The sequence below is a fragment of the Podarcis tiliguerta genome (assembly GCF_965153285.1).
Source record: "Podarcis tiliguerta genome assembly, chromosome: 6".
Lineage (NCBI taxonomy): Eukaryota > Metazoa > Chordata > Lepidosauria > Squamata > Lacertidae > Podarcis > Podarcis tiliguerta.
Window position 1 is genome coordinate 34,601,455 of NC_139539.1, and position 24,714 is coordinate 34,626,168.

Here is a 24,714-nt window from a genome sequence, read left to right on the forward strand (position 1 = left end):
CCCCATAGCTATTTGTTTTCCAATAAACATACAAGAGGGGAAAAGTAATTTGTGTCCCACCACATGGTGGTGCAGGGGCCTTTTCTTCATAAATTGTGAGGGTAAGAAACCTTTAGTGTGATCGGTGGAAGGGAGAGGAAGAATACAAGCTGAACTGTGCTATCTACAAGGCTACAAAAGCCCTTGGACCCTGAAATCAAAAGGTTAAAAATTACCCCTTGCCTGACTTCCCTTCCAGGTGGGATGAAAATGAGCATGACTTTGAACCATGCCTGTAAGAATATATTATAAAAGACAAATTACCTGAAAAATCCTAGCTCAAATATGGGATGTCCAAGCCAGTTTTTTTCTTGATGTACTAGTGATCATAAGTGTTACTAAATAGATTTTTCAATTCAGAGTAAAACTCTTAAGGTGATCATTTGTATGAGTGTAATCAAAGCTCTAAATTGTGTAGCAGGGAGCTTCCAATAATAGAAGAGGCTCCCCAGTTCAAAAGAATGCCTTAATTCATGGTGGTTGTAAAGATGGATAGGCTAACAAGGGGGGTGGGGAGGCTTTGCAGTACAATCACATGCCTGAGTGGGGCTACTGTTGCATAAGTTTTTGAAGTTTTTACTAAATACAAATATTTGGGTCTTTACTTCCTTTCTGGTAGGGATGTCAATTCTATAACGAGTAAGACTTACAATTTACTGAGCCTGTCAAGTCCAACAAATGCTTCATTTGAGTCTTCTATGGCCCAGGAGATCTCATTATTTCGCAAGTCTCTAAAGAAACAAATGCACCAAAGAACAACACATGAGAACTTTAGCCACAACTCCAACACCAGCTCCCCTCCGTTCCCTTTGCTGGCTTGTGATTTTTGAAACGTAAGATGTCATCTTTGCAAAGAGATTGTCTGCCTGTTTTACTAGACTGGGGCTATAAATCCTCATAATGAGAAATCTGCTGGCTTCAAAATGGCAGCACTCTTCACAGAGACAGTAACATTAGTGCATAGTACATACTCTACCCTACCCCGTTATGATCAGACATCTTTGCACGAAAGCAATTTTGGGCACTTTCAATATGTGAAAATGTCCCTATGGAACCAATACAAAGTGAAAGGCAACTGCTCAGTCAACTAAAGTTACCAGCATGCTTAGGACTCACATGCCCTGCAGCACTGTTTCCTCAGCAGAGTAACATCTGTTAATCTAGTAAACACAATATGCCATTGACCATGAACTGGGGGAGCCTTCATAAGAGACTTATGAATTGAATTAATGCTGCCTTTACATTGCTTAATCTTCTGGAGTGAGAAGCTTGTAATAACGTTAGCATATTAAGAGATTATATACAGGTCAGGTGAAGAACGGCTAGGCATAAAAGAGTAGAGTTTCAGAGAGAAGTGTGGGTGGTTCTGCTCACAAATCCTGTTACAGGCTAATGGGATTTCTGTCTGACCCTTACACTGCACTTCTACCCCCAGCACAGAAGAGAAGGCTCTTGTTTAAAACCAATTCAGCAAGCTCCTCTTGGGCAGGGGAAGATGCTTCATTAAGGTCTAATAGATTCAGCAGTGCATTTCCTTTACAAGGCAGGTCATAAATATATCACAGCAACAATTCTCATTTTGTTTACAGCTCAGTGAACAGAAGAATTTAGAGCTTAGCCAGCAGTTTATCAGTGACAAGGCATATAAGACGCAATCAATACTGCATTTTTAAATAGGAGGATTCTGCTGTTTGATACAATCTATTGGTATATATCACAACATTAAATATGTTGTTTCATTTGTTTCATTAATATTATAAAGTGAGAATACACTTGAGAAGATCTGCAATGCTTTACACATAACTGCATAAGCGTCTGTAGTTCAATGCCTTGCCTACTGACAGGTTCCATAACTAAAAAGTTTTCTCTCAATGGCTGTGTTCACAGGTCACACTAAAATTAAGTGGCTAAACCATAGCTTAGCAAAATATGTATAGGCCAAAAGAAGTTGCAGCAAGCTATGGGCTTATGCATAATAGCTCTTCTTTTTCTGTGTGGTTTCTGCTTCCCTGTGGTTTTTTGTTCTGTCCAAATCATCAAATTGTAGTGGGGCTGTGGTTAACACTAGTATGTTTGAAACAAGCCAAGTTAAATCACAGTTTGTTGGTTCAGAAGCTTCAGAAAGCCTCTTGCTGACCCTGTGGGAAGAGGAGATGGGAGGGGGGGACCATGTGAGTCTGAGACTCACTATGGCTGATTCTACTTACTGAAATTGTGCTTAACCAGGGATAGCCAACGTGGTACTTTCAGCCAGCATGACCAATGGTCAGAGATGATGGGGGTTGCAGTCCACAACATCTAGAGGGCACCACATTGGCTGCCTCTGCACTAAGCTGCTTTAGAGTGATGTATTAACACAGCCAATAGGTCCACTAGAATTAACTTACACCTTACAAATGCAAAGAGAAGCTTGTACAGTGGTACCTCTGGATGCGAACAGGATCCGTTCCAGAGCCCTGTTCGCATCCTGAAGCGAGCGTAACACACGACTGCGCATATTGCGTTTTGCCACTTCCGCGCGTGACGTCATTTTGAGCGTCTGCGCATGTGCAAGTGGTGAAACTGAGAAGCAACGCGTTCCGTTACTTCCAGGTTTCCGCAGAGCGCAACCCGAAAATGCTCAACCTGAAGCGTATTCATCCCGAGGTATGACTGTACTGCATAACAAATCTTCTATAGCCCACTTTTCAGCCTGGAACTAGGTCCTTGAAGTGGTAAAGTAATAAAAATTGAATATATTCAATTTTATGAGAATTTTCCTGGCTGTTAAAATTCCCACATTTCCATCCCACTTTGAAGCATGGCAAGTTCTTTTGAAGAACTTAAGAAACTCAAAGCAGGCCCTTATTGTGTGGGCCAGCTGAGTTTGCTGTTCATGCCTGGTTAGGCATGAATGCTTGGAGCCCTGTTAAACATTTTCACCCCATTGTCTAAAGAGCCAGCGACCCTGAACCAAAAAGCCTGTGGGTCAGCTGCCTGACACCTCCTAAGATTCTAACAAAATCCACTAATTAAACTGCTGCTCTTTTTCATGCTATTGTAAGTCTAAAAGATTAGTTTTAACTGGATCATTAAAAGTTTGTATTAAGATTAAGAGACTATATAACTGCTTACATAAGCTTTTCTGAAGACTGTGACTATTTAGGCGTGTGCTAAATGAACCAACATTTGCATTCATTTTTTCATTTAAAATCTGCTACTTTTCATTGGGTTTTTACTTATCACAGTGAATAGTTATACTCTTCATAATAAATGTCTACTTTATTTGTCTGTTTTACACACTTACAAAGACTGTAGATTTGAAAGTCCTTTAAAAACACCATCCGCGATATGACTGACTCTGTTGTCACTCAGATTTAATCTCTCCAATAAACTCAGTCCAACAAAAGCAGATTCATCTAGGCGGGTCAGCTGGTTGTAAGATAGATCGCTGAAATGTAACACAATGGAGAGAGAAATTTAAATAAGATAAAAAAGTAGAAGTGCAATGACATCACGAAACTATTTAAGAAGAATGAGACCTTTTTGTTGGAGAAATTAAGCAACTTTCCCTGAGAAAGGAACTAAAGGAAGATCATTTTTGTTACTGATTTTATTCCAGTTAACATCAGAAAAAAGCCCCAAGGAATCAAATCATAGTTCTTACAGTTCAGAAAGCCTTTGGCAGAACTCCCACGCATCAGGACTGATCCTGTTAATGGCATTCTGGCTGATATAGAGCTGCTGTAATGCCTTCAAACCATACAGCCAACCCTTGTTTATGTCTGTCAGGTTATTCTGTTCCAGTTCTCTGTAGAAGCAAAAGCAAATGTTATATGTGAGCACTATATTTTTCTACCACTTTACTGGGGACACATGCAGAGTGATTTACAAATACTAAGCTTCATAATAGTCCTCAACACACAAGTAAAAATCAGAGGGTGCAGTGAAATAAAATGTGAAATAAAATAGTTAACTAGGAAGCAAGAGACATGGGGAAAGTGAGGCAGGAACAGGGTCAGCTGATGAATTCAGTAACTCAGTTCCATTTACGATTCTATTATTTAGGATAACATGACCTGCCACCATTCTATGGAAACCTAGAAGTTACACAATAGGGAACAAACTGTTAAATGTGATGATTACACTCTCTACCAAATCCACTTAGCCAGCTTGCTCCAAACTACTCAACCCTGGGAGACTGTTCAAATCTCTAGAGGCATCCACTTATCGTTCTTTGCTTCTTCTAAAGTTAAAAAAGTGGTGACCACTTTAACACTATGAAGACATTGTAATAATGTGTTTTGTCCTATGAAGGAACATAACTGAGAAGTAATCAACTCAATCAGAAGACATGCCAGTAATTCAGCATAGTGCTCAGGAGATGGCTTGTCTGATGGAATGATCTTCCTTCTCTGTGCCCTCCCAGTTCTGGAAGTTCTCCCACCCATTCATCCTAAAACAATGAGGAGGAAGGAGAGCGGGGAAGAGACCCATTGTGCGAGTGGATGTCCTTGCATGGGCTTCTGCTAGCAGGACCGGTTAGTTAAATCCAGTCCTAGGTTTGTTGATTATCAAGTACAATCCTCCAGGCCTTCTTATGAAGAAACCATAACAATGTGTACTTACAATTCTTCCATGTTATCCAGTCCAAAGAAGGCACCATCCATTAGCTTGTTAATTCCATTCCGCTGCATTTTTAATGATTTTAAGGAGTCCAAGCCTTGGAAGGTAAGGCTCTCGATTGTTTTAATTCGGTTTCTTTTAAGTTCCCTAAATAATAGTATTATAAATGTTAGTTGGTTGAAATCAGAGTATAATCTTTATTTGCTCTATGCTTCTTGTCTCACAAAAACGCTAGTAGTACTATTAAGATTCTGATCTATGCGGATGTCATTTAGCCATTCAAAAGGGAAGTAGCACAACTGCAAAAAAATCAAATGCAAGTGAGCAAGAACTTAGATGCAAAATCATGCAACATGGATTCACTGATTATCAATATGAATTTCTCTACCAATTCTCTGCAGTTTTGGAGGAGCAATACACATCCGGACCACAGCACGGAAGGAACTGCTCCCCACCTCCTGCAGTGATGATTATCCCACTGGAGGCTACTTTCATTCTTTAAAAAATGTGCACATAAAATGCAAAGATATATTTAATCTCACACCTTTTTGATAGCGCTTAGCAGTAGCAAATGAGTAGGGTGGAGTGGTAGCAGTGCCCTCCCAGCCAGTTGGCAGGTTGGGGAAGAATGAATTGTCCCCATCCTGCCAACTCTGATTGGCAGCAGCGGTGGCAACCCTGCAGATGCGCCTGCACCTGCAAGGTGGACCCCATTGGTGACCTAGCACTCCTCCTGACCCTGTTTCAGTCCAGTGAGTGAAGCACCCACACCCTAAGTCCTGTTGCTAACAGTGCTTGACATATTCAGCATGAAGGTTCAGAACCCATAGGGTATAATCACTTACAATAACTGTACATGAGGCAACCTGAAGGTCTTCAGTGGAATCGTGCTTATTCTGTTTCTGTTTAGTTTCAAAACGATTAAGAAGCTGGTTAAGTTATCGAAACAGCCTGCTTCCAGAGTAGTGATTCTGTTGTTGCTCAGATTCCTGTTAAAGCACAGTCAAAAGGAACACACAGTTTTATATCATTGAATCTTGCCTGACAAACTACACAATAATTTCAAAGGAGCTGCTATTCCTTCCCTCAAGGAAGCCCAGTTTCAAAAAGGAGAAAGTTTATTGCAGGTTATTTCACTGATCCTGAGTGGCTACAGTCAAGAGCTAATCAAGGACAATTATGTACATAAGAATATAAGAGCAGCCAGTTGGATCAGGCCAAGGGCCCATCTATTCTAGCATCCTGTTATCACAGTAGCCAACTTAATTCCTGTAAGAAACCAGTGAGCAGATAAGCATATGAGCACTCTCTCCTCCCTTGGTTTCCAGCAACTGGTATCTGGGAACACTGTTGCCTCCAACTCTTCTCCATGAATGTGTCTAATACTATTTTAAGGCCATTCAAATTGGTGGCCATCAATGCCTCCTGGGGAGAACTAATTTCCACTTCTTTATGTCTGTTTGAATCTAGTGTGGGGTCACCAAAGCAGCACCTGTGGGTGTCATGCCACCCATGAAAGCTTCCAGTGGTGCCCCTGAGCAGATGCACCAGCTTTCATTAAAAAAAAAAAAGTAAGTCTCTAGTCCTCCTATAAAGTAGTTTTGGAGCAAAATGTGCAGTCGCCTTACAAGTGATTTCCATGAAATTGGAGTGGTATGGCTACGCTGTATATTTTCCCTGGTGCTGAGGAATGTTCCCTGTTGTTATTAGACAGAAATAGCATCTGTGTTTGTGTGTGTTCTCCATAATCAGCACCAGCAGGACATAGCTGACTTCCCAGGGTAAGAATGAAGTTATTGAGGTTGGTCGTCTCTACTTTTGTGTCATGCCACACTCCACACAGCAGCCATTTTGTGTTATGCCATGCTGCCTCCATGGCAGCCATTTTGTAACTGGTGCTCTCTCTCAAAATTCAAAATGAGCCACTCATCAGAAAACATTGGCAAACCCTGATCAAGTGTAAATCAATTTCAGTTGAGTAATCCACACCAATGAACAATTATATAAACATTTATCATGTTCATCCTCCTTGCCCCCTCCAGCAAACAGAACTGCATGTTCCTGCAATCCAAAGGGATTCGGTTACAAGACCTTGAATTATGAAACTATAGCATTTCCTGACCACATTAGTAATCAGAACAGATTTACAACTTTGTTTCAGAAATCATTCTGCTGTTGAAAAGTTATGTGAAGATGAAACATAAAAGAATTCCGTTGCACAGCATTCCATGCTAGTTCTTGAATCCTTTGGGAAAGGTGTTGAAGATGGATATACAGATGTTCAAGTATGTGCTTTCAACATAGCAGGTTAGCAACCTCCTCCTACTTACAGATACTTCAGCTGCATCCGTGGGAATGAAGAGGCTTTGATTTCAGAGATTAGGTTAGAGCTGAGGTCAAGGTTCTCCAAGGAAATGTAATGCTGTAGCTGATCAGGGACAATCTCTGAGATTGTATTATGCACTCTAAAAATAGAAAGAAAAGTGCTAGACCATTCCTGAAGTTCAGCAGCAAAATTTAAAATATTTTAGGCTAATGCAATGTGTCTCTAATGCAACACACAGAAGTTATTTTGATGCTTGTAGGAATTTGGTTTAAACAGCCAGTTGAAAGCTGAACCTCATTCTCTTAGTATGAGTGTAAGGTTGAGTTTACAGCAAAGCATCAAGGGATAGAACATTTCTCTTTGGGAATTATGATTCCAGAACAACTTAACTGAACAGCCCACTGTCCAGGGGCACAATGTAACAAAAGTCAGAGTAATCAGATGGGCAAGTTAGAAAGATTATGGACACTATTCTGCTATTAACTGGTGTTTCGTAATGTAAAGACATACAATACTTCAAACATAGATTTACACTGAATAATAATAATAATAATAATAATAATAATAATAATACCCTGCCCATACCCAGCCACTCTGGGCAGCTTACAGTATATATAAAAACATGAACAAAACATCAAACATTTAAAAAACTCAAGTGCATGCTTCAATTTCCTTTAACAATGTTCCCACCAGTCCATGTTTGTGCACTGCTCATGCTCAACTGCAGATTTTAAAAACCCATAAATATTTACTTACAGCGAGAGTTGTGTGATATTAGAAGTCAATTCACCAAAGTACGGAATGTCAGTTAGCTCATTGTAATTCATTTTTCTGAAAGAGAGATTCCTTTACTGGCACTCTGAATATACAGGTGGTCAATAAAGACAAAGGGTAACCTAAACACTGTATGTATTTAAATATCATCACAACCCTTTCATGCTGGTTTGACACCTGCAAAACACAAAGCTAGCATATTCCTCAACTATGAACATAATTACAAGTCTGGAAAGCTAAGCAATTCAGAGCACATAACTGTTTTACTTAAATTAGTAAAACCAAGAATTTCAATCATCATGGCTGGGCGAAGAATTCAGCTAGCAAGATTAGTAGTAGTACTATAAAATTGGCCCTGATACACCTTATCAATGAAAAGTAAAGATTTCCCAACAACACAGCACTACTATTTCTATCTTAATAATCAGAAATTAAGCAACGGAAGTGCAACAAAAAGCGCACACTCCCAACTAACTGTAGTTGATTAATATCAGTATTCAAATGACAACCTTCTATAGTTCCTGCCACATTTACATCTTCTAATCATCTCCCCTTCCTGGGACCCTTCCTCTGGGCTGTTCCCTGAGCCAACCCTACTGTCAAAAAGACAGGCAACTGGTGCCCTCAAGATATTGTCAGGACTACAACTCTCATCGGCACTGACCACTGGATCTACTGGCTGGGGCTGATGGGAGTTGGGAGTCTAGCAACAACTGAGGGCACCAGGCTGGCCATCCCTTTCTGCTTAGCTCATTTTTTCTATTTCTCTTTTCCTAAACCTCTGTCTGTTCTGTCCCCCTGAAATATTACAGCCTCTCAGCTGTTTGCTGACGGAAATTACATTACTATGCCTACCACCAAAACAAACCCATGGCATATTGCAATATAGCTAGAAGAACTTACACTTCTTGTAGTGTTTGACCCGATGAATCAATGCTCCAGTTAGAAGATAATAAATGACTCAAATCTCTGAGGATGGAAAAAGAAAATTGCAAGATTATAAATAGTTCAGATAGTATAAAACTAAATTTATAAAACTTCAATGATGCTAGAGGTACAGTGGTACCTCGGGTTAAGAACTTAATTCGTTCGGGAGGTCCATTCTTAACCTGAAACTGTTCTTAACCTGAGGTACCACTTTAGCTAATGGGGCCTCCCGCCACCGCACGATTTCTGTTCTCATCCTGAAGCAAAGTTCTTAACCTGAGGTACTATTTCTGGGTTAGCGGAGTCTGTAACCTGAAGCGTCTGTAACCTGAAGCATCTGTAACCCGAGATACCACTGTATTTGCAAATTGATTACATACAATCTTATGTTACATCTAAGAGACAGAGAATATTCTAGTCTCACATCTGCAGCTTTTAATTCATTCATTCAAAAATTCATCTAAGTTATCTAGTCCTGAGCAACTACCACATGCCAATCTGTACTTCAAACTAGTAGTGCAAAGTCCTAATACACTGGAAAAGCTCACTAAAAGGGGGACAGGGGGTAAAATGTGCTTTAAATATTCTGACTAAAAGTTTGGTTAAAAGGTATCAAATTGGGCAAACTAATCTACACTGATAACATGGATCATGGCACCCTTGGTTCTTTTATACAACTGACTGAATAGACTGCTTAGCTAGAACATGGTTTTCCCCTAGTATGTTTTAGATGTTCTAGATGTTTTAGAAACGAACCCAGATTGCTTGTGATATCCCAATTGGACAGGTGCCACCTGAATAAATTACCAATTACTGAATAGAAAACCAATGTTTGCTATTAGTTTGAACAAGCATCTATTGCACTCCCTATGTCAGCTTTAAAATGGACTGAAGAAATTAAATGTAAAATGTATTTGAGACAAATGCCAGCTCCAAATCAAGTGCTAAAGTGTTGAGATAAAAGCAAATAAGCCAAAATATATCAACTTTTGCTTGGGGGGATAATTAAACAAACCTATTGAGAAAAATCTAATTTTTCAAGATTTGGCAAGGTAACATATGTATTACTCAGAAAAGGTTTAAATTAGTAATATTATATTATTAATATTAAATACTATTAAACAGTCAACATACTGGAAATTCTGAGTTAACTAAGACCTTTTAACATACTGCAAGACATAAGTGTGGGAGGAATGTAAAGAATATAGTCTCAATTATATACAATGTTTTAAAAAATAAGTCACCTGACTTGCAAAATAAGTCACCCGACTTACAGTAGAATCAGGATTTACAACAAAATATTTCAGATTTGACTATAGGGATATAATCTCTCATGTTTTTCAATATCAGCTTCCATGAAAGAAGCAATAAAATAAAATACTATTACAGTATAACTGAAATGAACACAGGTTGAAATTTTTAAGTAGAGAAACACATTTGATGGAGCTGTCATTAGAAGATCACAGGGCAGTTCACAAGATAAAAATACAATGCAAAGGCACAAATAAATAGTTAAAACAAAAACAACAAAATAATAACCCCTCCCACAAACACATCTAAAAGGCTGTAGAATATCAATCTGTCAAAGACCTGATTAAAGAAGAACCTGAGATAAATCAGAAATACGACTTATAATTATGATATTACTCCAGAATGTATTGCTTGAACAAGAGGTGAATGGGCTCAACAATAGAAAGTGACTAATCAAAGTTCAGGAAATAGCAGGAATTGACAAACTGACTGATTCTGTGTATCAAAAGTAGTAAGCTACATTTTCAAGTTACTTACTGTGAACAATAGTCTCAACTGATTATTTAAATATTTGTGGGCAGAAACTGTTGAAGGCACACTTGTTAATTTATTTAATTAACAAAATATAACTTAAAATAACCCAATACCAGAGTCACTTCAAACATGCAGTTCCTTACACTATAAAGTTGTGGGCCTGTACTCTGATACTTCATATGGCTGGCCATTTGTTTTATATCACACCACATGTCAAAAGATTATATCAGATATATAAGTTACTTCTGACATGCACTTTTCCTATGAGACATAATTTTTGTAGGATTACTAGCCTCATACAAACATGCTTAAGTCTAAGTAACACATGAATTTACCAAACGTGTGGTGTTTTTCTGTGCTAGGGGAAGTGGGAAACTTTGGAAGGAACTTGGAAGAGCATGTTTTAAAGGTCAAACAGCCTCTATTTCCACACTTTATCTTGCTGCGTATTTTATGATTTTAAATCTCTGCTGGGGTTCTTTCACCAAAACACACTTGCCCCCAAACTGGATCTTAGAATCCAGGGAATTCTCCTTTCTATATATATTCCACCACCACTCTGGCAAACTATTTTGAGGTAGGTAAAGCTTTATGCAAGGAATCATCTGTAAGAAATCAAGAGGAACTTAAACATTCAAACAATACCAGAGTTGACAGGTGGGGAACCATACATATCCAATCAAAATATTCAACGCTGAAACGGCGACTTCATTATAGCAAGGCTTATAACCTAACTGAAAGCTTTCAGAAAACGTGCACACCCTTCTACTAAATCTTATGTAGCCAATATTATTTGAGTGTTACAGCAAATGTCTAAAAATCTGGTGAATGTTTACAGTTACACATGAATGCCAACCACGCCAAGATGAATTTTTAACTGTCAAAAAATTGTTTCATATTTTATTCACCTTACGTTATAAATGCTTAGAGTCATGATTAGGTAGATGTATGTAAGTTTTTGAACATTTACAAGATTTGCCTGGAGTTTACAATATTCACAAGACAGAACTGTAACATGGAATATTATGGTAAATACATATGTAGCCAAGGTGGTGCCCCTGCTAGAATGGCCAATGGCCAGGGACGATGGGAATTGTAGTCCAGTAAATGTGTGGTAGACACCATGTTAACTATCCCCGTGATAATATATTTGGGAAACCTATTGGCTGTGAGTCCTGGGAGACCTGCTCCCTGCCTTGCAGGCCTTTTCCTACCTGGCCTAGGAGGGCAAGACCCTGACTGACTCCAGCTACAAAAGCTGAGACTGCTGAAGAGGACAGAAACCATTCTGGTGCAGACGCAAGTCATTGAGCCTCAGCTGTCACCTGCCATGGCAGGTTTAGCAGTAACAGCAGCAGATATGCTCAATGGTTATGATAATATTTTATTCTCTCGTTAATTATGTTGTTTTAAATGTGCATTTTCTAACTGGCTTCCTTTAAGTAATGTTTTCTTTTGAAATGTTTTAAGTTTTTTTTGTTAACTTTGCTGTTTAAGATAATATTTTCGTTTCCTGCCAATTTGTTGCTCTAAATGTAATTTTATATTTTACTTTCTTCATTAATGTTTTGTTCTGGATTGTTTTATTTGATGTTTTAATGTGTTGCAAACCATTCTTGAGATTTTTTTCTTTAAAATATAAAACAGTATAGAACTGAAATTAATAATAATGCTCTGAAAGGTGAATGAAAAAGAAACTTATTCTGTCAACATCAGCATGATTGTATGCATTTTATGGAAGGTTCTAACCTGAACTTTCAGAGGGGGACTAAGTTGCTGTTTCTTATTGCAAGAACAATTTCCCTGCTGATTCTTAAGAGGAAGACCTTGGGCCTAAAACTGGCGCTCCTAAAACAACTACAAACATACAATAATCAAAGCAGACTTCTATTTTTACCTTGTTAATGCGTTTTGGCTCTCTTCCAGAAAGGAGATGAGACCCAGGTTGCTTGTGCTGACAGCTCAAGCACAGTATGTGAGAGAGCAGGGTTGGCACCTAGAGCAAGTTTATGAAACAGTCCAGATAACAAAGATGGCAAGCAGTTTATCTTGTCAGAATGAGCGAACTGTTGACGGATGCTGGCATGTTTGAACAATATCTCCATTAAAACAGAAAGTTCCAGCCCAGCTAGTCAGCCATACCTATCTATCGATGAAGTAGTAGCTATTGCTCCCCTGATTTTTCTAAAAGCTTTGTCCCCAGTGCTAGCTGATAACAGCACCTGCTATTTACATTTTATAGCACCTCTTTTTAAGATGCACTATTATTATTGCTATAATGGAAGTGCTACACCAAAACAGGAGACAGAAGATCAAAAATAAATTCTCATTAAAAAATAAAAAATCTGGTTTGAGCAGACTCAAGAGGATACACATTTGCTGCTTTGAACTTTCAACCTTTGAGTTATGTCAGATTATGTCATACTTAGAGTATACCAATTGAAATAATGGACTTAAGTTAGTCATGAGTCATAAGTTCTCACTACTCTTAAATATGGCTTAGTTAGTCTGATACATACCTTTACTACAAAGCAACTCAGTGGACAATTAGGAGCCAATTCACACACCACTGTCAGGTTAGTAATGAAATATGTGGAACATTTCCTCAAAATAACTTGCCCTGTTATTCTTTCTACCAAATCTTGCAATGACCAGCTTCATATTTTGAATCCTACTGTAATCCAGTAACCTGCCACACCATCATGACGTTGCAATATTTAGCTAGTAATGTTTTAAACAGTAACAACAAACAGGTTTTCCAAAGGCAGCTCTGCTGCTTGTGTTGCAAAAACAACATGCATATTAGGCAAAAATAACTGCACTTTGTTCTATGAAGCAATCAATAACTGGTTAGGAACAAAGTGATCATCATATTCAAGCAGATGATTTCCCCCTCCCCTTTCCAAACATGTCAGAGCATACAAAAGTCATGCTAAGGCAAGTAAGAAATTCATAATAACCTTAAATGGAAACAAAAAGCTGACTCGAGTTTTGCTGCTTAACTGTTCTACCTCTACTGGGTATCTGAAGAAGGTATCTGAAGAAGTGTGCATCCACAGGAAAGCTTATACCCAGAACAAACTTAGTTGGTCTCTAAGGTGCTACTGGACAATTTTTGTAATTGCTTCGACTGTGTCAGACCAACACGGCTACCTACCTGAATCTATTCCACCTCTACTGTTAGAGGCAGAGTGCTTCTGAATGCCAGGTGCTGGGAATCGCAAGTGAGGAGAGAGTTGTTACTTTGGGGCATCCGGTTGGCCACTCTGACACTAGGATGCCAGTTGGGCCATTTTTCTGATCCAGCAGGCTGTTCTAGTGTCCTTAATCAAGCAATCTATTTTGTCATTAGGTCACAACCAGTTATAATTTTATGACACGAATCTGGCAAATAAGTCAAATTCATTGCTACACGGCTGGTTTGTTTATCTTGTAGGTTTCTGTTTTTGCTTTGGCAAGGACATTAGCTGGTGGACTTTGAAGGGCTGACTACAAGATCAAGCAGATATATCTTTGCTAAAATAAGTATAACTTAAACCTGTATAGGAGGGACAGCTGCCTTAATAAAATCTAGTTACACCTGTCTACAACAGGGATTTCATGGAGAGTTGCAAAACAAACAAACAAAAGGCAATTAAGAAATCTCTAAAGAGAAAGCCTTCCCCTGTCACAAAGTTTAACTGTATAGAAAACAAACCGCAGAAGTGAAACAATTTTTGTTACTGTATAATGGAAATGGAAAATTGCTCGTGTCAGGTTTTTTAAGTCATTAAAGTACTTTACACCAGGGTGGATTTGATTTAAATCCAATCAATTTTAATCACGATTTTAATCACTAGTCAGTAAGACTTGATTTAAATCATTTTTTTACAGAAAGACTTATTCTTCCTGGTATCATCTTAATATTTACAACCACAGAAAGGTTTCATTTTTGGAATAATAAATTTTAAGAGAAGTTTTTATAGTTGAATCAAAAATTACTGATTTGGTTCTACTATTAGAAATACATAGACAGATAATTATGAAATTATTGTGAGGTTTAATAGGTTAACTGTTTATATTTGGACAACTTTTCTGCTGTACTTTATTGGAAGGAGAAAAATAATCATTTCCTTATTAACAATTTAAACAATTTATTTAACTTAAACAATAACATTATAGCATATGTATCCATGCTTGTTAACTGATGTGATTAAACAATATTTTTTTTAAGAGACTGAGTTTTAGCACACACTAAAAACTTAAAACTAATCCTTATTTCCTGATGAATAGCCTTTGGACTATAATGTAACTTAAATAGAAAACTATCTTTATAAAGTTTTTTCCTCCAAAAACATTTTATTTTAAAAATCCAATTTCCTCCCGCCGGGCGCGCGAGGCTTGGGGCGGCAGCCTGAAGCACAGGGAGCCCTCCGGAGGTGTGCGCAAGGCTTGGGGCTGGAGGGGGGATAATTTTTTTTATTCATTTCCCCCCCAAAAAACGAGGTGCGCCCAAGGGCCAGTGCGCCCTATAGGACGAAAAATGTGATAAGTAAACATAAGGAAATTTACATCAGTAAACTTTCCCGTTCTCTCATTTGTCTTCTAAAAAGCCTCTGTAGGAGGTAGAGAATAGAGGGCTCTCATGGACAATATGGGATGGGTTGCTGCTGGGATGAGAATCATCCAATACCCTCCTATCAAACATTGTTCAGGAGGGACTCCTGAAATAAACAAGAGGCTGGAGGGGGGAAGAAGAAGATAGGATACTAGCATGAAATTTTATGGATAAAGCCCGTTAAAACTGTCTTCTCTTCAGTTTTTCAATACTATACATACTATGAGACTATCAACAGGAAAAATACACTAATGCTGGTCTCAGCAGGGAAAGCGGTTTTTACTGCTGTTATAAACCAAGCATCTACATATTCTAGTCTACAGGGATTCAGCTGTAGTAAGCAATGAATTATTAAAATACCAGTATCATGTAGTCAGAGGTGCTGTTAATGTAGCTGTTCGGTACCATGAAGCTGTAAATAATTCAGGGAAGGTATGAAGAATCACAGCACGTTTTTGAAGCAGTTAGGTCTGAATTTTACAAAGTAGCAGAGAAGTGTGGATGATCTTTCCTTCCTCAGCAATCAAAACAAGGGCAGCAGGGTTTTTGTTTTGTTTTTTAAAACCCCCATTACTCTTCAAATATTAGCTTGGAACACTTAGAACACCAATTACATATTAATGGTGCTATTACAGACTTTGGCAAAGACATCTACAAAACTGTGCTGCAATCTGTAACTGTGCTATATTTGTAAACTGCAAGTGGGGCCTTTATTTTTGTATTTCTTCCACAGTATGAAATTGCCAGAGAAACTGTACCTTCCTTCAGGCTCATGCTTCACAGTAGGAAAAAAGAGCATTGCTGACTAGGGACTTGTTCACACTAGAATGGGTCCCTGAGGCAATGAATGAGGGAAGAACATCAGCTCCTTGGTGCCAGAAGTGATGTTAGTAAAAATGCAGATGTTTCAGAGGGAAGCAGCAAATAAGAGACTCACACAAATACTCACAGTGACTTTACAGATACAGCTTCGCAACATTAAGACCTAGAACAGACTCCAGTGGACTTGAGGCACCCTCACAGAAGCTAATCATATCTTTGTCCCACCATCATCACTTATGGTAAAAAGAAAAAGGTTTTAGCAACCTTTCATGCTTAATCAGGGCCCATCCAAAAACCACAACCTATACCAGGGCAAAAAGGGATCAAGGATTGTCTTAGCTGCACAGAAATTCAAACTGCATTGCCAATTTCCTTCTGTCTGCGGCTTCTAGACCCAGATTAATGGTACAGCTGCCTGATGTCAAAAGTCTCCTCTTTCAAGAAGGTCAAACTGACACCATAGGTCTCTAACATTAAGTCAGTGTCAGCAAAGTATCCTGCTTGATGTATGGTATTAGATCATCATTTCCACAGTCAACAGAAATGACTTTCTAATAATACTGCTCCAAGTGAGCAGTTGCTATAGTTATTAGTTAACTGCAAATAGGGTAGAACTTTCAGATAATATTATTAAGCAGCAGTTTGCACTATGTACAGGTTGAGAAAGTCTGCTACACAGCATTCATTATCATGCCCATATCAGAAGATGCTTGCATAAAATTCTTCCTTTGGCTAGCTGTGCTTTCTTGGGCTTGTGAAAGAGATGAGTGGCAACCTTGGAACTTGGAGTGGTATCATTTTCATCCACCTAGGAATCTGTGTATGACTGCAGAAATGCAGCTAGCCATGTAAGCTTTATGGAAAACTCCTCAGTTTGCCAGCCATGCATCTAGCACCACTCAATTACCATTAATATTTTTAAAATTATTATTCCTATGAAGTTTTAGAGGTTTGCTATGTTAAACATTTCTAGACATTTGTTCTACACTGAGCACATTTTTATTTTGACACTGCAAGGCTTCACTTGGCACTCGTAAGCAACACTCTAAAGGGTGACAGACTGGTTAGAAATGGAAGAGAAAATAGTAATCACTTTGATTATATTGAATACCCCACCACAGAGCCTGTTTGACTGCATCAGCTATTAGCACAAAGCTACCCCCATGGGAGTATCCAACTTGCTATTTTCCTTTGCCATGAATGATTCATAATTCAGCCCTAGAAAAACAGCCTATGGTATCTTTCACCACTATGCCAACAGAAACTGCCAACAAAATCCCCTGAGGTTCTGTTCTGCAAGTTATGAACTAATGGGCAGATGTGCCAAGGGCAAAGAAAGCCCTCGTGCCCTACATCACAATAAAGTGTGACATCTGGCAACTGATTTTTGTCTTTGAAAACCTATTATAGACAGTTCAAGTGAAAAGTAATAATTTTACACACTATTAACTTGCTATTTGTCAAAATACTCCACAATCACAATGAATGTACCCATGCTGTTATTTACAGCACTTCGAAGATTGCATAACATGAGAACCCCACCTTCTCACTGTATTTGCTGCTAAGCTGTTCTGTATACACAATCCTTTGCCTGCTTGGACATAAGGTTTTTTTTTGGGAAAAGCTAAAAATCTGCTCTCATTACAAATGTCAAGGAAAGATTTTCTTTTGTTTTCCTAACGAAACACCTCACTTATTCTTGATGAGGAAACCATTTTTCTTGGCAAAGGCTTACATGTAACCTGGAAGAGACTTGAAAGGCTTGTTAAATGTAATAAATTCCTAAATGGTGGAACATTATTAGTGCACTTAAGTAATATTAAGCTCAACTTCATAGGTACCACAGGCAGAGCATTTCCTAGCTAGCATGTTTTGAGTGAGGGAAAAAAGGATTAACTTTTAAAGTTACAATTAACATGAACATTCTCACATTTTGGCAGTGCGGATGGTTCTGAATGATCAAATGTCTAGTAGTTGATGCAAAATAGTTTTTCAGCTTCTTAGAAATGAATGATGATAGAAACCCATGTCAGTGTCAGAGAACTGTTTGTGAATATACCACAATTGTATACTGATGATTGTGTTGATAGGCAGTTACAACACAAATAAGATGATTTCAGTACTGGGACTGGTCTACCCAGTCTGCTTTGTAGAGTTAAAGCAGGAGTATCTCGTTTAATAAAGCCTACTGTTTCACTTGAATTCCATCAGGAACTACACTTATTTTCTGAATTATCATAAAGTGTTAATGAACCAAAATGTAACTCTGACCTATTTGTACCGCTTTAGAATGAAAGCAAGGTTTTCACATGATCCAATACGCCACATGGAAAACAACCCTTCCGCAGTTCAGCCTCCATACCCAGGGACTGGAAACAGCCAATGTAACACCATTTTTTAAAAAAGGAATCAGGTGGGGGGAGGGCCTTTCCTGCAAATCACAGGCCACATAGCTTAACGTCTGACAAAATGCACTGTTAAAGACAAAATCACCAAATATACAGAAGAATAAGCCTTGCTGAAGCACAGCCAGCATGGCTTCCACAAGGGTAAGCCCTGTCTCACTAACCTATTAAGAGTTCTTTTACAGTATCAACAAGCATAATCGGAAGAAGTGATCTACTTGATATTATGTATGTGGAAAAAGCTTTCAACAGACCCCCAAGTAAGTTTGTTGTTGTTGTTTAGTCGTTTAGTTGTGTCCAATTCTTCGTGACCCCATGGACCAGAGCACACCAGGCACTCCTGTCTTCCACTGCCTCCCGCAGTTTGGTCAAACTCATGTTCATAGCTTCAAGAACACTGTCCATCCATCTCGTCCTCTGTCATCCCCTTCTCCTTGTGCCCTCAATCTTTCCCAACATCAGGGTCTTTTCCAGGGAGTCTTCTCTTCTCATGAGGTGGCCAAAGTATTGGCGCCTCAGCTTCATGATCTGTCCTTCCAGTGAGCACTCAGGGCTGATTTCCTTCAGAATGGATAGCTTTCATCTTCTTGCAGTCCATGGGACTCTCAAGAGTCTCCTCCAGCACCAGAATTCAAAAGCAACAATTCTTTGGCAATCATGAAATAATAAATAAGTAGTTCCTATTCCCCAATAAGTAGTTTCCTATTCAACAGGAAGCAAAGAGCAGGAATAAATGGACAACGTTCCTGATGGAGGGAGGTAGACAGTGGAATCCCTTAAGGATCAATACTGGGACCTGTGCTTTTTAACTTGTTCATAAACCATCTGGGGTTAAGAGGTGAGCAGAGAGATGGCCAAGATGCTAATGATACTAAGTTGTTCAGTTGTTAAAACAAAAAGGGATTGCAAAGAGTGGAGTTGGATGGTCAAGGGAATGGAGAAACTCCCCTATGAGGAAAGGATGTCAAATTTGTAGCCTTTTAGTTTAGATAAAAGGTGAGTAAGAGGAGAAGTGATAGAAGTGCAGAAAATTATGCATGGCATGGAGAAAGTTGATAGAGGAAAAGCTTTTCTCCCTCTCCCATAATGATAAACTCATGAACATCCAATGAAGCTGAACATTGGAGAAGTCAGGACTGACAAAATAACTCTTCACACAGTGCACAGTGATGGCCACCAACTTTGAAAGAGAATTAAACAAATTCATGAGTGTAAAGGCAGTCAATGGCTAATAGAGAGAACAGGATGCTGGACGAGATGGGCCACTGGCCTGATCCAGCAGGCTCTTCATATGTTCTTAAGAATGGCTACGATACACTTGCCAAAACAAGTACTTTTTAAATTACAGACTTTATAGTTTTAAAAGAGATAGATCATTGTTTTGTTTCATTCACTGCACGTTATAGTAATGGGGAAATGCTGTTGCTCAGTGACAGGGCACACACTTTGCAGAAGGTCCTTGGTTCAATTCCTGGCATCTCCAGAGGTGAGAAAGACCCTGTTTGAGACCCTGGGGAGCTGTCACCAGACTCGACAATACGGAGTTAGATGGCTCAGCAGCCTTAAGCTAAATTTTTAATAATGTAACAAGCAAGAAAGGGGGAAAGTGTGTTGTAGCTCCTCCTCCCCCTTCTTTTTGTTGGAAACCAAATACTGAGTTAAAGGGGGGGGGATTGGGAGGGGACACAGAAGAGAACTTCCTTTGTTTCAGATTTAAGTAATTGTAAAATCATAAACTGTCTTGGCTAGGACTGGCATTAAGAACATTTAAAATTTAATTAAGATAAATACTTGGCTATAATACAAGAACTATTTATTTTCAAGGTGTGAACTGATTTAATCCCAAACCACTTATAGGTTGTGAGTTCTTGCTCATCTCCACCCCTTCAATTTAGTGAATTTGAGGAAATTAACACATATGCATTCCAAATCTTACATGTTTACTTTGAAGTACGTATCATTGTGCTCAAAGACGTTCAACATTTATTTTATTTCAAGGTGGCTCTAAGGGCATGCAGAAGATCCTAGGCGCAGTCCCTAGTCTCTCCAGGTAGGGATGAGAGATACTCTGCCTGAAACCCTGGAGAACTGTTGCCTGTCAGCATAAACAATACTGAGCTATGGTTTGATTTGGTATATGGGTGCTTCCTATGTTCCTAATAACACTTCATCACCACAAGGACACCTTATGGAGCAACTGAATGATCCCCACTTTCCTCCCCCGCATCTCCTGATTCTGTCCCCAACCCTCCAGAGCAGATCTGAAGGCACACACAAGGGGAGGAGAGACAGGAAAGCACACTGCACTAGCACAAAAAACCACCCATACTTTTTGTTATAAGAAAACTCAAAGCAACTAAACTTCTGTACAAGACTCAGGATTTGAGTGCTTTGCATTAATCCAATGACCACTACACCTACAATCCAGAGAGCTAGCAAATACACAGAATCATAGACTTGTAGAGTTGGAAGGGACCCTGAGGGTCATCTAGTCCAACCCCCTGCAATGCAGGAATCTCAACTAGATCATACATGACAGGTGTGTATAGCTCATCATAGTGTACATCTTCTAATTTATGGGCTTTAATTGAGTACTTGACACTCTCTGCAAATGCTTTTTTGGGGGTGGGGAATATGATGCTCAGACATTGTTTGTTAATGAAGAATCCTTTCCCAGAAAGACACCTGGGCTATATACAGATCACAGTTAAACCAGTCACAGTTAAAGCAGTCAATCCATAAGACAATACCATCATCCATTCTCCACATGGACACCATGTTAAAATGCATGGATTGGAAGTTCAAGTGGAGATTTTGAATGGAAAAAAATATGTTTATTTAAAAGACAGAGAGGCAAGGAGGAAAAGAATGGATGAACTGATGGTGTGCCTTCAACATGGTGAGTGAAATAACGCAAGATGAAATCTTATATATAGCAAGTCAGACCAAAAAAAGGTTAGGAAAAAAGTAACATATCCTTACATACTTTGGAAAGAGAACAGCAGCCCCAATGAGCAAGATCAAAGGCCTATCCAGACCAGCAATACATTTCAGGGAATGGCCAGGGCACAAAAGCAAAATGCTCTTCCATAGTTTGTCACCAGCACTGAATACTGTAAATTATATAATGCCTCTGAACCTGGAGGTTTTATTTAACTAGCAGTTTGACAGATTGTGAATGGATCTATCACTTTTGCCGGGCTTAGGGTGGTGCACCAACTGCAACTAGACTTAATTTTTGCAATGCACTCTATGTGGGACTTCCTTTGAGGAGCCTACAGAAACATCAGTTGATCCAGAATGTATCAGCAACAAAACTAGTTGATGTTTGTCTACATGAGCATATTATACCTGTTTTACAACAGCTGCACTAGTTGCCTATTCACAATTCAAACTGTTGGTGATTATCATTGAACTCATAAACAGCATGTGCTCAAGATCCCTGAGGGTTTGTCTCCTCCCGTATCAACTTGCCTCCACCCTAAGATCCATTAGGGAAGCTCTTCTTCATGTTTTGATTGTGAACAAGGCACAGCTGATTAGATCACAGAAGTGAGCCTAGATTGTGAAACTCCCTATCTTGGGTGCCAGTTTGGCCTTCTCTCTCCTTGCTTTTTGCCACTTTAAGACGTTTTAGTATTAGTCCAACAGGCATTTGACATGCTGAGTTTTTCAGGATACTTTTGTGATCTGATTTTAAAGACTGGTTGCATCTTCTGCACTTGCCTTTTTTCTGATGTTGGACGCCTCTTGAATTCCATTGTTATTTAAAATGTTAGGTCCCTGAGAACTAACAATTCTGTAGAAGGGTGGGCTATAAATATTTTTAATATCACCATAGTCTGTGGACTCCATTAGCTGCTGTACAGCATGCAGAGGGTCAACAATCGGCTGGTATTGACTGCAAGTGAAGGTTTGTCATCATGAACCAGCTGCCTCAACTTGGGAGAGGGGCATGTTCTTGTCTCTATCACCATACTAAGCTAAAATTACTGATTTCTTTTTTAAGTTGACTGCTATTGCAAAAGAAAATGGTGATCATCCTCTGGCTATCAAGTGATAAAGTAAAAACAGAATTAACTAAAATAAAAATGTTTAGTTTAACAGTAACTATTAAACAGTAACTATTAAACTGTGGGAGGCAGTGGAAGACAGGAGTGCCTGGCATGCTCTGGTCCATGGGGTCATGAAGAGTCGGACACGACTAAACGACTGAACAACAACAACATTAAACAGTTTTTAAAGGGGAACAAGGATTAGAAATCATAAAGCATTCATGTAAACAATAAAAAGCAAGTTTCAATGATGTATTCAAAATTAGATCAAACAAAATTCTAGATGCATACATTTTGCAGGATGAGTGTTAGGAACACTGCTTTAAGGTGCTTCTGGTCTTACTTGCAAGGCTGGTTCCAGAGAGCAATGTGGCAGGCATGTTCTTGACCCACCTGGCATTTGTATTATGAGGTGCCACCAGGCACTTTTTTGTCCTCGGTGCTATTAAATGTCCATGTGAAGACATAAGGAGCAATCACTTCAGGATTTGGAGCAAAGTGTCATCAGTATGCTATTGGAGCTTGATGAAGACTTTTTAAAATTACAGCAGATATTTTAAATAATTGTTTCTGATTTTACAGTTAACTTTAAACCATTTTATTCCCACTATATTCCTTTTGTACACCACTTAGAAACTATAGTGTTAAGCAGTATATAAGTGGTTGAAAAAATGAATAAAAGATTTTCCTGCAGCTTGGATGAAGCACTAGAGGTCTCAGCATGCTCGGTGAAAATGGGATGCTGACTAACTGCTGAGGTTTGGAGGGGCGGAATGGAATGAAGAGACTGGAACCCTGAACAAAGGATTTTCACACTGTAATGTTTTGTTTTAGGGCTCCATGTGTTACCTACCATCTATATGCTGTTTGGTATAAGTCTTGCACAACAGAACTAAGTCACACATTTATTACACAATATGGAAAGCTAAATGCCATATGACGTGGCTCTCTTATCTTGATTAAATAAAGCCCACGCTCAGTAGCAGAGCATTCTCTAAGAGGAGGAACCACAAGCAATGATAGCACTTTTCTAAACCTTTAAAAGCAAAAAAACATTTTTTCAATTAAACTTAGAGAGCAGCTAGCAGCTGTTCACCAGATTTACTTAATCAAGCAAAGTAGCAGAAAGCATCTCATGTACTTCTGCCTGCAATCCCAAACTCTTACACAGGAACATTTCCCACTGAATTCAGTGGAATTTACTTACAAGTCGATATGCACAGGATCAGACTGCAAGACTGGTAAAGCTCCTTCTCTCATACAGTTCATCCTGGACCCTGTGGTTGGTAGGCTTGTTGCACTAGGCAGTGAGGTAGGTATATGAGAGCGTTCTCTGTTGTGGTCTGACTGTCAAATATGCTATTGCTTGAAGCTGAGAAGACAGAGACCCTGACAGGTTTCTGCCACTAAAGCATTCTTATTCTCCAGGCATGTGAGGTAAAGTAGTGAGCCCACTTTTGTGTTTAAGTACTTCCAGGCTCTTCTGCTTTATTAAAAAAATACTTTTAGTGACCATTTTAACTAACATACATTCTTTGTGTAACAGCTGTTTATTTCATGACACCCTGGAAATCACTATGTGTGATGGTCTATAAATTTGGATAAATAAATTAGGCATCATATTCAGAAGTATCCAAAAATGAATCTTAAATGGTAGATTTAAGATTAGACTGCACTAAAGGATTACATACACTTCATAAACATCTATGCAGAAAAGTAATCAGATTTCAAACGGGGGTTTTACGCACTTATAACCCGTTTCTTCCAAAGATCAATATTTTTTTTTTTAATGATGCTACAGCTCCTTTATTTAGAAAGACATGTTGTGAAGGAAAACACATTAGTCTTGTATGCACATATACATCCGTGCATACAAAACTAATGGAAATTCTGAACTGTGGGGCCAACAGGACATAAAATGCAAAAGGTCTGTGACATTTCTAAGCAAGGAGCCTGTATACATTTGGGCTTTGCACAGAAATGTTACAGACCCCATTGTTTATCATTTTTTATTATTTTTTCACTCTGTACCCACATGTGTATATATAATCTGCCAACTGAGGATAAGACTTCATGAATCTTGACAAAGTGAGCTCAAGTCTACAAAATCTTATGCTGGAATACATCTGTTGGTTCCTAAATTAAATGCTGCAATCTACTCAAAAGCCCACTGAATTCAACTGGGCTTACTCCCAGGTTAGGGACGCTGGTGGCGCTGTGCGTAAAACCTCAATGCCTAGGACTTGCCGATCATATAGTGGGCGGTTCGAATCCCCGCGGTGGGGTGAGCTCCCGTCTTTCGGTCCCAGCTCCTGCCCACCTAGCAGTTCGAAAGCACCCCTAAGTGCAAGTAGATAAATAGGTATCGCTTTATAGCGG

At 39.0% G+C, this 24,714-nt stretch overlaps 1 protein-coding gene across 1 annotated transcript in view; it reads right to left on the bottom strand.

The window, feature by feature from the left end:
* LRIG2 (leucine rich repeats and immunoglobulin like domains 2) overlaps window positions 1–24,714 on the bottom strand; it is a 43,563-nt gene that overhangs the window by 15,923 nt on the left and 2,926 nt on the right. The window contains exons 2-9 of the mRNA XM_083444270.1: window positions 8,648–8,713; window positions 7,727–7,801; window positions 6,975–7,109; window positions 5,490–5,633; window positions 4,648–4,791; window positions 3,686–3,829; window positions 3,326–3,469; window positions 690–770 (exon numbers count right to left, since the gene is read on the bottom strand). Coding sequence (XP_083300396.1) covers window positions 690–770; window positions 3,326–3,469; window positions 3,686–3,829; window positions 4,648–4,791; window positions 5,490–5,633; window positions 6,975–7,109; window positions 7,727–7,801; window positions 8,648–8,713 — 933 coding nt within the window. The remainder of the gene's footprint in view (window positions 1–689; window positions 771–3,325; window positions 3,470–3,685; window positions 3,830–4,647; window positions 4,792–5,489; window positions 5,634–6,974; window positions 7,110–7,726; window positions 7,802–8,647; window positions 8,714–24,714) is intronic.